General features: G+C 46.2%; 2 protein-coding genes across 3 annotated transcripts; one reads left to right on the top strand and one right to left on the bottom strand.

Annotated features, from left to right (window-relative positions):
- Positions 1-184: 184 nt before the first annotated feature.
- Positions 185-2,415, bottom strand: LOC148333006 (diablo IAP-binding mitochondrial protein-like). 2 transcript variants are annotated; one of them, XM_088300689.1, is made up of 6 exons: positions 2,209-2,415; positions 2,006-2,135; positions 1,248-1,373; positions 943-1,053; positions 724-820; positions 185-591 (listed from the first exon to the last, which is right to left on the bottom strand). In XM_088300689.1, exons 1-6 carry the CDS (start codon positions 2,322-2,324, stop codon positions 386-388), a joined length of 786 nt encoding a protein of 261 aa, XP_088156815.1. In that variant the 5' UTR covers positions 2,325-2,415; the 3' UTR covers positions 185-385. The 2 variants fall into 2 exon arrangements, with proteins under 2 accessions (XP_088156815.1, XP_088156816.1); XM_088300690.1 differs by having other exon boundaries at positions 2,006-2,132.
- Positions 2,416-4,648: 2,233 nt separating this feature from the next.
- On the top strand, positions 4,649-13,599 carry p4ha3 (prolyl 4-hydroxylase, alpha polypeptide III). The gene is made up of 13 exons (XM_088300632.1): positions 4,649-4,920; positions 5,846-6,000; positions 6,383-6,606; positions 7,251-7,400; positions 7,473-7,524; positions 7,823-7,971; positions 8,846-9,022; positions 10,521-10,585; positions 10,982-11,141; positions 11,479-11,541; positions 11,806-11,874; positions 11,951-12,047; positions 12,666-13,599. The coding sequence occupies exons 1-13, from the start codon at positions 4,736-4,738 to the stop codon at positions 12,734-12,736; spliced, it is 1,617 nt and encodes a 538-aa protein (XP_088156758.1). The 5' UTR covers positions 4,649-4,735; the 3' UTR covers positions 12,737-13,599.
- Positions 13,600-14,386: the final 787 nt, after the last annotated feature.

The raw sequence follows: 14,386 nt of genomic DNA, 5'->3' as shown, positions 1-14,386 counted from the left end.
GGCCGAGTGGTCTAAGGCGCCGCGTTCCGGACCCAGTCTCCCCAGGAGGCCTGGGTTCGAATCTCGTGGCTGCCAGGATGGCCGAGTGGTCTAAGGCGCCGCGTTCAGGACCCAGTCTCCCCAGGAGGCCTGGGTTCGAATCTCGAATTTCCCCATTGTGGGACTAATAAAGGCATTATTATTATTATTATAAGAAACACGCCTCCTTTATTTCAGATTCAAAGTTGCTCTGTGACTTGCTGGCAACGAGTCGACGGTGTTGAAAATGACATGACATGACAAAGATGTGCCACTCGTGACCAGCGACAAAACGTCTGTTGAGTGTAGCTTGGTGCTTCCGAACTGCCATTCGGACGAGTGGAAGCGTAAAACGCGCGCGTCCTCTTCAGTCTTCTCTCAGATAAGCCTCGTGGATCTCCAGCTCACCGGCGTCCTCCAGTGAGGCGGCGTACTCGGCCATCCTTTGGATCTCGTCCACTTTGGTCTCGGCCAGCTTCTTGTCCGCCGCCGCCGCCGCGTCGCTGGCCCGCTCGGCGTGCGAGCGCGCCAGCTGGACGTTGGCGGTCAAGGTGACGGACGCCTGCTCCGAACCTGACGACCGCAGGTGGGAACTCGTGTCAGACGATCTCAATTTAACACTCGCACATGCGTGACTTTCGCGCACGCGCGGACACCGGCGTGTCACGTGCGCGGTATACTGACGACGCGCGCCACTTCACTCACCGGACGCCGACGCCGCCTCCGCCGCCATTTGGCACAAGTCGACGGCTTTGATCCAGTTGCTCTCGAAGCGTTTGCATTCGTCCAGATGCTGGCCGACCTGTCAGAGACGCCATTTGAATGTCACACAGCTGGAGCACACATCTGCCTGTCACCTCACTTAAACGATTATGCATGCGCTGCAGTGGATGTTTTTGAGAGTCGATCAAGAGTTCTAGTGACCTGCGCCTTCTGTTGCAAGATGGCCCGCTGGAGCGAGTCCTCCTCAGCTGGGCTCAGCTTTCCCAGCGAGATCAGGAAACGTTTCTGCAGGGCGATGCGTGTGTGCACGGCCTGCAAAACAAAACCGAACGCCCCCAAAAAAGAAAAACAACACTCGATGAAACTTGACAGTTTGTGGACAGCTGTAAGTGTCCCAAGTCACATAATAAGCACATCTCAAATTCGTCAAATGAAACGATTTCATCCGGACCACCCAGCATTTACGTCATTAAGAGTTCGAAGAATGAAAAAGGGGGCGTGGTTACCTTTGCGTAGCCGTGGAGGGCGTGGACCAGCGCGAAGGTGCTCTGCGACACGAGCATGCTGGAGGCGTCGGCGACCAGCGACGTCGCCCGTCCGATCAGGGCGTCGTGAGTCAACTGCTCCGCTTGCTAGCATGCAGCACATTGGATTATTTGGGATTATTAATGTGAGACAGTGCACAACACGCACAAACAGAAATGGAGTCTGATTGAGTCAATATTTTGTTCGGTAACTATGGAAACATGCAGCTGTGAAGTCAACATTTTTGACTGCTAAACTCCTTCGAACGTATTTGCAAGTGGATTTTGGGGTATTTTGGAACGTGTTTAAGTACTTTTGAACATATGTGCAAGCATGTTCAAACATGGCTAAATGCTAAAAACAGAGCATTTTACCCACAATTCCAAAGTGTGTTAACTTGCAAGTAAAAAAAAAATGTTGTCTTGTTTTGTTTTGTTTTTAGCATTTGGCCAACATTATACCTATACTTTTTGTTTATTAGTCGTTTTTATTGTCTGTTTGTCATTCTTTTCCCAGAATGCCACGGGGTATGCGTATGCGCACGTCCATTTCCCGTGCCATTATGGGATTTTTTTTTTAGCATTTCGCCTCCAAGTCCATTCAAAGTTGGAATGAGTTTGTTGGTCAAAAAAGTTAACTGCACGCTGCCGTACTTTTCAAAGTAAAAGTAGACGTGTGCAAATGTCTTTTTGCGTCGTGTGCACACATTTGTGTTGATTGCATGCCGACCAAGATGCACCTGCATGGACGAGGCGGCGTCAAGATGACTCAAACTCAAAGGCGGCGAACTTGTGCTGGCGCACGTTTGCTGTTGCGGCAATTTCCGCTTTGTCGTCTCGCTGATGCTCGAGAGGACGTCTGGAGCGCTGCTGTTGCCAGGGAGACAAAATCAGTCCGACAATTTGATTCAAAAACAACATTTAATTCCAAGAAAAAAAGTACCTGAGCAGTCGTGTGCTTGCTGCTTGTCTTCTGCTGCTGGTAAGATTTCGTCTCGATCCCAAAAGTCGTCCGCTTGCCCGGACGGCGCATGTTGAACACGAACGCACGGCTTGCATTTTGCTCAAATAACCACCAAACTGTGTTTTCGCTCTTTTTGCTGCAGCTTTGCGACTCGCCGATTTTGCTCGCCGCACTGCCCGCCGCTGGATTTTATGCAGCGACGAGGCTGCGTCACGTTGCGTAATAAAAGTCATCGATCTGTTGACTCCGCCTGCTCGTTTCGCCTTATCTCACAAAAAAAAAAAAAAAAAAAAAAGGCCACCGGGGCGATGTACGTGCATTTTCCAGAGTCTGATGTCCGAGAAGCGCAACGGGCATGCCGCATAATCGTCAAGTTGATCTTTGGACGTGGTGAAGCAGCATGCGGTTCATCTGTACGCTACGTTCCGACACTTGCATGTTTTTTCTCCTGTTTTGCATTTGTGCACGTTCGTCAGGGGGACCTTGAAAACTGCACGCTGATTTCCAAATTATTAACAAAGTCGGTGTCACAAGCAGGATCCGGTGAGTGACCAGGCTTAGCTGCAAAACAACCCCAAAAAATTCTCGCTTGCCTTTTGATTGTCGTCGTCATGAGAACAGAAGGCCTTGGACCTCGCACCGTTGCTTTGCCGTTCCACCTCGATGCAAATTGGCGCCTGAAGCGGGACCCAAGCATTGAAACGTCACACAAAACAACAAGACGCTTTCTGGAATGCAGAAAGCGTTGTGTTTGTCGGAAGTTTATTTTATTAGAAGTTGAAGTGGCAACCAAGCGGAAGAGATGGCGAGCAAGTGGATGTCAGAAGTGACATCGAAGAATTGCTCAAGCCCGCACTAAGACGATTCGTGTTGCAACGATTTCAGTTTGAATCGCGTGCACTCGCTGAAATGTGACGCGCGTCTCGTTCGCAATCGAAGACGAGAGATCGTTTGCTCGTCATCCGGCCCCAAATCCGATTTGTCAGCCAATTGGTCAAGAACGCGTCAGCCGCCATGTGTTTGCTCTGCGAGTTTGTTTTGGACGCCGCGACCGGCCGTGACGCAGAACTTGCGTAAATAAAAGAGGCCATCGATGACCCCCCCTTCGTGGGGTGACACTCCCTCATCCCCCAATGTTTGGCAAACTATGGGACAACTCGAGGTTATTCAATGACAGCCGCTTGCCGTGACGTTAATGATCAGCTCGTCCGATAATTACGGAGTGAAGCGAATCCTCATCAGGGAGACCTTGGGAAGCAAACAACAACAACAACAAAATAGATCTGCACAGTTAAAAGGAGCGCCACAAAAATCACAAATCGACACCGGCTGGTGTCAGAAGTGGGACCCATTAGCTGACTTTGGGTTTTCCCGCATGGACGCAACCGCTGGTGTCAGAAGTTGAGTGAGCACACAAACGAACAAAAAGACAACTCTTGCTGTTTTTCTCAGGAACAGGCGTTGGTCAGTGACGGACTGAGAAGGTCCTGTCAGCACCGACCCGTTAGTTACGATTCCGCCGATGGACGGAAACCCGCTTCCGTCGATTGGTAATCGATCAGCTTTTCAAAGTTTGGTGTCGGTCGTCAGCCAAACGTCAGAATGCCCACGTCTGCTATCTTAGCGGCAGTAGGTGAAGCGGCAACCTGAGTTTTGGAGATGATCAAGATGGAGATCTCGCCAGGATCTCGGGAGCATAATAACAATCAGTTCATTTCATTGAAATGATGGAGTTGAATTTCATTTCAGAAAGGCAACAAAATAACTTTGAAACGTGCAAAAAAGGAAACCGGCCAAAGGGCCACTTTGGGCATCGGTGGCAGAAAAAGTCTTGCGCCAGGGCACCGGGCACCCTAGCCCGCATGCAAACAAATTGCACATGCACGCACGTGCCTGGCCACAAGTGACCAATTTTGTGCCAGGCACGAGGTCGGCTGAGGTCTGAAAGTTGCTCAAAGCGGTTCCAACTGCTTTTTGGTTGCTTTTCATGGTGATGTGGGTCGGTTAAACATCAGCCACAGTTGGGCACTTGATCTTTTTTTTTTGCCAGTCAGGCACCCTTTTTTAAAATGTGTCAAATTTGTCTGCAGTGCGTCACGTGGCCACACGGGGTCAGTAATGCTCCGGTCACGATCCCGAATGTGACGTCGTACTTTTTGCTGCCTCCAAATTTCGTGTAAATATCAACGATTAAGATTGATCCAGTTTTTATTTGTTGGTGCAAATGCTAGCGATTTCTTTAAAAGCTGCTTTTGTTGCTTTGACTGCAACACGACGAGCAGTTGAGGGCTCACGAGAAGGACAGTGAGAAAAAGGTCTCCCACCCGAGGAGGAGGGAGTGGGCGTGTGTGCGTGTGTGTGTGAGTGTGTGTGCGTGTGTGGTGGGGTGGGGTGGGGTGGGGGGTGTCAATTTCGCGTATTACGGAGCTCAGTCCAAGAAGAAGGCTTCTGCCCCAAACCCTGACAACTCGCCTGTGGCGTGGACGTGCGCGCGAAACTGCTTGAGATGAAGCTGACGTCGTGGGTCCCGCTGGCGTGCGTGTGCGTGTGCGCGCCGGTCCCGGCGTGCGTGGCTGACATGTTCACGTCGCTGCTGGACGTCCGGCAAGCCATCAACGTGGAGAGGAAGCTCATCGGACACTTGAGGACGTACATCCACAAGGAGTGGGAAAGGCTGCAAGACGTCCGCCGGTGAGGACCGAACCGGGCCAGAACGCACAACTCGTCCTTTACGTCATGATGCATGCACAAAAAGAATATGCGGTTGATTGGCAAAGCAATTTTAGGGTTCCATTTGATTTGAGGGGGCATCCTGACAAACACATCTGACTCGCTGATTTTTTTTCCCCGCGCAAATTTTCCACCCTGCAACCAGAAAAAACATTTGAAAGAAGAGACAGACAACTATCGTTGAGACCATAAATCACTAGAAGTTTCTTGCTGCTAACTTGAAATGAAAACAATCAAGATTTGATATTGCTTTTGTCAAGGATAAAATGATCATGGTTGTCGGTGTTTTAATGCTGTTGCTAAAATGAAAGTATTGCAACAAATTAGGTTTTATTTTTAATAAAAGATGACATTTGTAAATCGGTGCACTTTTTGATGAGGAATTAGAAGGAACAGCAACCAAAATGAATTGTCATGCAAGAATATATTTGTTTTCTCACATTTCTTCTCTGGTCCGCATCGGTTTGTAAAAAATATACTTTTGTTTTGTAAATAATTAATAATAATAATCTGTCATCATTTGTCAAAGTTGATTCTACATCTTCAAACTACAGTTGAAGCCTGCATATTCTCACTTGGGCACATGCTAATTTGAATATTTTTCCCATTTTTTTCTGGATTTCATTCCCCCATTCAACACATTTTTTTTGTGGAAAAGATAGAGTGAATCTTTAGTAGTGTTTTAAAAAAGTGTGCATCCATGATCTGAAGTCTTGAAAATTTCTCATACTGGTTGATCATGAACTAAACCTGATATTTTTTGGGGTCTCCTGAAAATGGATGATTTTGCAAGTCGTGTCGCGTGACGCCATGGGAAGGTCTGAAGAGGAAGAATGCAGGACACTCCGATGTTAACGGTGACCCCCCCCCCCGCCCCCCCACGCAGGTTTTACAGCAAAGTGTGGCGCCTTCACAGTGAGTTGTACGGCGGCCCGTCCGACGGGCTGGCCAACCCGCTGCTGGCCTTCACGCTCATCAAGAGGCTGCACGCCGACTGGCTCAACGTCGTCTACAGCCACCGAGCCCGCGACAACGAACAAGGTTGGCGCGCGCACGTGCACACACACACACACCGACATCGCCACATTCACAACAGCTGGAGCTGCAACAAAGCGCATAAAACACAAACCTTTAGACAGTAGTTACCAGAAAAACAGCAGAACAGCGACAGTCTCATGTTGTGCCGAAAGCTAAAGAATAAAAATGTGTCTTTAAACGACTTTTAAAAGTGGACAGTGGCACATGCGCTGGCTACGCACAACACAGCGACACTCTCTCACACCCTCACACAGACTGACACCTCCACGGATGCGCTCTCACATTAGGAATGAGAATCCCTCGCAGAGGCACACATAAGGCACTCGCACACACATGCGCACGTGTGGCGTGGATGCGTCCCGTTGGTCCAAGCGTCGGTGTCCAGCCCTCAGGTGGAGTCTGGAGGAGGACGAGGACAAGCTGCCCAAAGCGGCGGATGTGCGGGGGGCGGCCCGGGGCCTGATGCGGCTGCAGGACGTGTACGCGCTTCACGTGTCCAGCCTGGCCGGCGGGCGCTTCCGGAGAGCCGGCGGCGGACGGCTGCTGGACGTCTACACGACGGCCGCGACCGCGCCGCTGTCTGGAGATGACTGCTTTCTGGTGGGCAAGGTACGCCGCTCGCACACGCGGGCACCTTTGCAAAATCTTCTGGAAAACTTCTGGAACTGACAAGTCAGAGTTTGGCATCCACAGGCAGACTTTCCACTCTGAAGAAAAAAAGCAACATTTTATGGCGCTGAAATGACTCGATAAGTTGTCCTTTTATGATCTGTCGCGTTGCTCTTTCTCGCTACGTCGACCTCGCTAGCTAACGGCCAATCGGAGCAATGTTCTGTGGACTCCGATTGAAATATTGTCAGACAATAATGCGCGTCGTGTCCAAGTCATGACGGGACCAAACATTTCAGGCACGCTCGCGTCCGCCAGCTGCATTCCAGAGTTGAAGACGCGTTCTCCTCCGGGCGACTCGCGATACATTCCGACGCCGACGTACGCTCGTCGCGTGTCTGCCGCACGGCTGTAGAAGACATTAGCGACGTTCTTTGGGGAAGACCTCAACGTCTTCTTCCTCTGCTGAACCCAAAATGTTGTCCTTCCAACAATTTGCTTTCGTGCAACAAAAACAAGAGTTGCCTTTCTGGTCAGTTTCATGCCAGAAAGAGAATTTCATCCACTCCATCGGCCTGTTTGCTAAAAGTTGAGCTTGCCCGTGTTGGCAAACGAAATGAGCGCTTGTGTGTCCACGCCTGCAGGTGGCGTACGATCAGGAGGACTACTACCACTCGGTGGCGTGGTTGCAGGAGTCCGTTGAGCTTTTCAGGAGTTCGGAAGGCCGCCGGAGCCCCGAGAACCAAAGCACGCTGGAGGACGCGCTGGACCACCTGGCCTTCTCCCATTTTAAAGTAACACACACACACACACACGCGTGACGTCAATAAAAGGAAGGCCGCACTGAGTGAGTTGTGTGCTTTCAGACTGGAAACATCTCGCACGCGCTCAGCCTGTCTCAGGAGCTGCTGCATCACGGTAACGAATAGACAAGATCTTGAGGAAATGATTTTCCAACTCATTTCACCGAGTCGTCAGAATAATATAAAGCCAATATCGTAATTCAAAACAGCTTTGCGGCTTCCATATTGGGCTCGGGCAACATTTTGCAAGTTGCGCCAAAAGTACTGAAGCGTGCGTTCAAGAGTTTACACGAGGTCAAAAGACAATAAAAGACCTTCTGATTCGGAAATGAAAATTTTCATCCTGAAATGTCTCCCAAAAGCGTACTCGTCTGCAGATGACATGTACTTTGGCGTAACTGTAAATCTTCCAGATCCGCTGAACAGAAGAGTTTTGCAGAATGTGGAGAAATACGAGAAGCTGCTGGTGGCCCGGCCGCCCGTGTCGCTGGGCAGACCCGCCACCAAACACGTCAAGACCAGGGACGCCTACGAGAGGCTGTGCCGGGCCGCTGGAACTCAGGTCAGCGGAGGCCGCGCGTGACCTTTGACCCACAAAAAGAACACGTCACTCTTCGCATTGGACTGCCCCCCAACCCAACAACAACAACAAAACTTGGCATTTGAGCATTTCGTTGGATAGAAAATACTCAACTTTTTCTAAAAATAAAAATAATAATGAAATAAATAAAGCTTTTTAGTTTTATTCTTAAAAATGACTCATTTTAAAGAAAAATTGACAACAACATTAACAATTTCAGTCTTTTATCTTGAAAAATATTAAATTAATCATGATTCAATTTGTACTATTTTTCAACATACAGCTTTTTAAAAGTAAATTTCTTTTTTTACTTTTTCAAGATAACTTAAAAAACATTTTGAAAAATACAATTTTATTATTAAAATGAGAATTTTTTTAATCTCAGAAAATAGGTTTTATTCTCGTGTTTTTATCCACAAAAAAAATGTCGGCATTTTCGGAAATCAAATTTTTTTTCACAACTTCAAAAATATGACTTTATTCCTAGAATGCAATTGTTTTTCAAGACTTTCTTTATTGATCTTGTAAAATTACACTTCTCTAAAAAAACAACCCGATAATTTTACAAATGTTCTTTCTTTGAAATTTGCTTCCATTTTAAACTCGAAAAAAAAAAATTTTTTTTTTTTTTTTAAATATAAATTTTATTCTTAAATGAAAAAAAAAGTGAAATCCTCCTTATATCTTGATATTTCAAATTTCAACCAGAAAATTTGCAACCTCTGTCAATCCTTTGTTCCAAAATGGCCGCATGGGAGCTGCAACTGCCGATTGTGCCTTAAGAGGACACTTTTGAACTGCATCCCCGCCTCTGCCCTCTTCAATTTGTCATCGTCTGGCTCTTTTCTGCAAACAGGCGACGCAAGTGAAACGCGACCACTTGTTCTGCGACTATTTCACCAACGGGAGTCCGGCGCTGATGCTGCGGCCCGCCAAACGCGAAGTGCTGAGTTTGCGTCCTTTGGTGGTTCTCTTCCACCGCTTCGTCACCGATGATGAGGCTCAACACATCAAGGAGCTGGCGCGGACACGAGTGAGTGGCGTACGGCCTGAATGACTTTTGGACGACGGGTTTTTCATTCCTACAGGCCGGCGTTGGGCTTCAAATTCACAATTGAAGTTCGGATTTGAAGCTTAGAGTTTTTTTGCTCCATGTTTTTCCACACGTGTAACGGAAGCCGTCGTGTTCACCTGAAGATCCTTTGCGCACTGCATTCCATGCGCTTGCGCTTGCAATTTCTTGAAAGAAAACTTGTGGTGCTTCCCAGAGTTGATTCCAGTCAAGTGTAAGGAAATACATTTTCCGTTGCTGACTTTATTCACATGTCAAATATTTACCACACAAGAGCATGTGAAAGTGACACCTCATAAAATAGAGATGGGCAACCTTCGTTCCTTTACATTTGTTATGATTATTATTATTATCTTTTTTTTTCTATTTACTACAAAAACCTTCAAAATACGTTTTTCACGAAATACGGGAGGTAAAAAATAGCCTGGATTTTTTTTTTTTTAAGTTATAAACAAAAAACTGAGGAGATGCAAATTCGCCGGCTCTGCAGGACGACGAATTGACTGTAGTTTCAAGTTGTAATATCATCATTCACCACAAGATGGAGTTGATTTTTGTGAGGATCAAAAGCACAAATGAGTTCTTGCTTTTCATGTTGGTTTTCCGTTCGCAGTTTTGTGCCATCCTTGAATGTTCATTTTTGTGCACGACAGCCCTTTGCACCCGGATTTTTCATTTTTGAACAGATTGTGGGTATTTTGTTGTTTGCTTCAACCCCTTTTTTTGTTGTCTTAGGATAGTGACTCTTTAAGAAATATGCATCGATGAATGTATTATGAAATGGGAATTATAATTAGTGCATGCATTTCTTTTTGACATTTGAAAAGAAAAGAAAAGGAAAGGAAAGGAAAGCACACAATAAGATTTTGAAGACTAACCAGAACAAAGCGCACATGGATTAGATTGAAACCAATTGTTGTTATCATTTCCGTAATTTAGTTTTTAGTTTGTTTGGGCATCGGCTCTTGCTGATGCACGTTTCTTCTGGGTGGATAATCTTCTTATGTGTTGAAATGCGAACTGGCCTGTGGGCAAGTTAGCGGTGGGCCGCCACACTGGCTTTCCTGTAAGTGTTGTAGCTTTTGAGAGTTTCCATCCTTTGGCGAGGTTTGCCGAAACACACGGCCGGCTAATATGTTGCCGTCTAAGCTCTCACGTTGCATCATGTCTTTTTATGAGGCGACAAATTGTGTGCATGACTTTTCACTGACTGCCATGAGGCCGTTTGAGTGGAGGACGGAGCGGGTGCGCCACATCTGGAGCTCGCTGGCGTCCACGTTCACAAGCTGCGGCTTGCCGCCAAATTATTAGCATAAATTGACTCGCGGGACATGTGGCGGCTTTTTTTTTTGTTTTTTTTGGGATGCCACGTGGAATTGTCTGTCTGTTGTGGATGTGTGCTGGCCAACTATCCCAGATGGCGTTATTAATGTTTTTTTTTTTGTTCCATGCTATCAAGTTGCAAAGATCGGTGGTGGCTTCTGGAGAGAAACAAGCGACGGCAGACTATCGCATCAGCAAGAGGTACTGCTTGAACATTTCATGTGTCTTCAGTAGGTAATGTACTTCTTCAAAATTCAGGATGGGAAATAAACGTACTGATCTTAAAATTCAAAATTTAAATTCATGAACGGAAATTTTACCTGGCAAAAGAAATGAGGAAAGTTCAATAATTGTCATTCTAATTTTATATTTGATACTTTTTAGTCGTGGTGTTTATTTTTGTTATTTGACGATCCCGTCAACACATCCTGACATGACGACTTTTTTGTGTAGAAATGTCCAAAACAAGTGAAGCAAAATAGAAAAAGAAAAAAATCCACCACGCAAGTTCTTTGGGAGCATTCAAAGCTTTCGAGTGGCGATTGGCAACCAATAAGTTGAAGCTTTACTCTCAATTTTTGTTCCTGACCATTCCAGCGCGTGGCTGAAGGACTCGGCCCACTCGGTGGTCGGCGAGCTGGACCGGAGGATCGCCATGGTGACGGGTCTCAACGTGACTCACCCTTTTGGCGAGTACCTCCAAGTGGTCAACTACGGCATCGGAGGTCATTACGAGCCTCACTTTGATCACGCCACAGTAAGTCGCGCTCGACTGCCATGACGAGATGAAAAAAAAAAAGCTTGAAAAATAACTTTAATCAAATCCAAATGATGTCATCTGTTGCAGCTAATAGTTGATCATGTACAAAACACATTTAATGCAACGTTAAAAAATGGTTTGTTTCAACATTCAAAATGGTTAACATGAGTGCACCTTAAGAAATGACTTTAAGAATATAAAAAAAAAAATCAGGTTGGGCTAAATGAGGTGTTTACATGAGTCAAATATTCGTAGTGATGGATTTTTCTTTTTGCAACTTGATGCAATGTTTTATTCACGAGCTCACCTTGTTTGTTTGTTTTCATGCCACCAGTCGCCATCCAGTCCCGTCTTTAGGCTGAACACGGGCAATCGCATGGCTACTTTCATGATTTATGTGAGTACCGTATTTGGAAAGAATGTTCAGAAAGTTTGCATAACAAGTTAAATTTGCAAAACCAATTTCCAAAAGAGAAGGTTGACTCTTCTTGTTGAGAAATTGAATATGGAAGCGAGTTGAAGAAGAAAAAATATTCCGGCATTCTCCTGACCAAAACGAGCAGGACATCCTAGCATGCTTGTCAGTGGTCGAAGTGCCACCATACGTCCTTTTGTTGCTGAATCTCGTGAAAACATGATTTGTGGTGATTGTCTCACCCAGCTCAGCGCTGTGGAGGCGGGCGGCGCCACGGCCTTCATTTACGCCAACTTGAGCGTTCCCGTCGCGAAGGTAAACGTCCTCATTTGTTCAATGCGGACCTCCGTCAAGGCCGCAGCGTTCTAATTGGAATGCGCCCTTCCCGCAGAACTCTGCCATCTTCTGGTGGAATCTGCGTCGAAACGGCAGCGGCGACGAGGACACGCTGCACGCTGGCTGTCCTGTGCTCGTTGGAGACAAATGGGGTAAGAGACCACGGGATCACGGAAAGTGGAACGTCGCAAAAGTGGTAGAAAAGCGCCAGACAAGTGACAGCCCATTATCATTATTACATAATATTGCCGCAATAATTGGTGTCGAACGTGGGATCAAAGGACTGGCCAGTCCCTCTAAATCATTGGTGTTCTTCAATGGTTGATTGATTGATTATTGTTGTTGTTGTTTTTAAAATAATTATTTATTATTATTCAAATTTTAGTTAAAAAGTAAAGTTTTTTTTTTATTCGATTTTGCATATTGGACTATTAAGTTCTATTTTGTATTGCAATAAATGTTGCTTGTTCCATATTCAATGTTAAAGCAAATCTTTTTTGGGTCCATATTAAAAGGTTCATTTGTTGGCCCGCGGCTGTGTTCAAGTTTTACTTTTTGACACTTTACTTTTGGTGTTTTTGAGTTTGACACCCCTGCTGTAAATGATAAAAGTGCCGCTTGTGATCTTTATTCCATTCATTTTGCCATAGAAAAAGTAACGTTGGATTATTTTTTGTTGTTGTTGCTGTTGCTGCGTCAAACGCACCCTGAAAAGCGTCAAGCGCGCTTGTTGTAACCCATTTTTGTTGCCACACTTTTCTTTGTCCCAGTGGCCAACAAGTGGATCCACGAGTACGGCCAAGAGTTCCGACACGGCTGCAGCCCGAATCGAGAGGAGTGAGGAGGCGGGCGGACTCGTTTACGCCGACCCTCTCCGGACTCAAACGAGCAGCCGCCATTGCGATTGTGAAGCAGGCGTGCATTCTGCGGGGGGGCAGACTGACAAGTGTGCACACAGCGCAGCGAGAGGAGCTGCTGGAGGGCCGACCCACTTCAGGACTCTGGCCTCCGATATTGCTGCCCGGGGACCTCTGGAGAGCGAGTTTCTCACCTGGCCAGTTTGTGCCGTTGGACACAAAGCAGACGACGCGGCTGGAGACACAAAAAGACATCCGATATGATATGGACGCAGTATGATGTTCCGAGATCAACACTGCCCAGCTCACTTAGATTGGTAGCAAGGTCGGAAGTCTTGTGCCTAAATCTTCCATGTTGCCATAATAAACACTGGAAGAACGGCAAAAGTTGTGTTTTTGTTCTGTGAAGCTGATCGTATCTTTGGATCCCCCTTCTGGCATTGCTTCTTTTTGCAAAAGTTTTTTTTTTTTTTTTTGCTGTACTAAACAATGGCAAACAAAGAGTATGCTTTTGGACTTTTATGGCACTGACTAAATCTTGTGGCAATATGTTTTAGAGTACGACAATGACCATGCAAGAACCTTATTCTTGAGTCTTAACTGTCCGCATGGGCGCCGTTTTCCTTCATTTGGTGTTTTTGTAAGACATGCATGGCGAGTAATGGGTGTTTGTGCCGTTGTGGGAGTGAACACAGTCGACTTGATTCTCTGCCAACTGCAGCACCTTGTGCTGTTCCTGTTTTTTTAACCTATTTTGGAGCTTCTGGTTTTCCCTACCGAGCTTGGCACCTTCTCTCCCTTCCTGGTCACACACGAGTATGACCCGAATAAACCCTAGGAAACATTATTTAGGAGGGCTGACGCATCTTTGCTTGCACTTTCTGACATAATGTTCTATTTTACCATCATAAACACTTCCAACACCATGAACTTTAACCGCCCCCCTTGTGAAGCTGCGTGGCGATTATGAATAAAAATAGAACTATAACATTACCGGACAAAATTGGAAAATGATCACGTCCGTTTATAATTTCTATTCATTGTCCTATTGAGCTCCTATTTGGGGATGGATCAGCTTTGTAAAGTCGGAGCTGTGAATAGACGCTAAAAACTATGATTCAAAAGAACAAATTGCCGGTTATTTATTTCAGGCCAATGTGAAGATGGTGACAGAGCGTCTCATTCTATTGATGAAACCACATGTGACGCCCCCACTTTGTTTTGATGAAGCGGGCACCCTTCTCCTTATACTTAGCTCCTATTATTCGTACACATTTCCTTATTCTCCAATACTCTGACTAAGTGGCTGCTAACCTTTAGTGTATCCTCCAAAGTGTTGGAGGTGGAACAGGTCGGTACGGCCTCCAAGGCATCGAGGGGCCCCTGAACACACAGTGCACATATGTGTTGCGTTTGCAGCTTCGTATTCCATATTTCCTTTCGGCTCACCGCACCAACACAACACCACGACAGGTTTAGGATGTTTCCATCTCGCTGTTTATTTTTCAGTCACCCGACACAACACGTCTTCCCACAGCCTACATCCATAAAGGGCATTTCAACAAACGTAAAACGTCATCACGTAAACCACGCGAGATTTACGACAGTAACAAAAATAAATGTGACATTCAACA

This window comes from Idiotropiscis lumnitzeri, chromosome 7 (assembly GCF_059441095.1).
Source record: "Idiotropiscis lumnitzeri isolate Australia: NSW breed Sydney's pygmy pipehorse chromosome 7, RoL_Ilum_1.0, whole genome shotgun sequence".
In the NCBI taxonomy this organism is placed as follows: domain Eukaryota; kingdom Metazoa; phylum Chordata; class Actinopteri; order Syngnathiformes; family Syngnathidae; genus Idiotropiscis; species Idiotropiscis lumnitzeri.
Note: the sequence above shows the minus strand (reverse complement) of the source record. Positions and strands in the feature narration are given on the sequence as shown.

What these genes read in the sequence shown, in the direction of transcription:
- LOC148333006 (XM_088300689.1), bottom strand. Translation starts at nt 2,324, where the DNA reads ATGCAAGCCGTGCGTTCGTGTTCAACATGCGCCGTCCGGGCAAGCGGA. An exon ending in ACGCCGCCTCGTCCATGCAG is followed by an intron (nt 1,374 to 2,005) that starts GTGCATCTTGGT and finishes GCTGCATGCTAG; the next exon opens with CAAGCGGAGCAGTTGACTCA. An exon ending in TCTTGCAACAGAAGGCGCAG is followed by an intron (nt 821 to 942) that starts GTCACTAGAACT and finishes CGTCTCTGACAG; the next exon opens with GTCGGCCAGCATCTGGACGA.
- p4ha3 (XM_088300632.1), top strand. Translation starts at nt 4,736, where the DNA reads ATGAAGCTGACGTCGTGGGTCCCGCTGGCGTGCGTGTGCGTGTGCGCG. An exon ending in ACTGCTTTCTGGTGGGCAAG is followed by an intron (nt 6,607 to 7,250) that starts GTACGCCGCTCG and finishes CCACGCCTGCAG; the next exon opens with GTGGCGTACGATCAGGAGGA. An exon ending in GCTCGTTGGAGACAAATGGG is followed by an intron (nt 12,048 to 12,665) that starts GTAAGAGACCAC and finishes TCTTTGTCCCAG; the next exon opens with TGGCCAACAAGTGGATCCAC.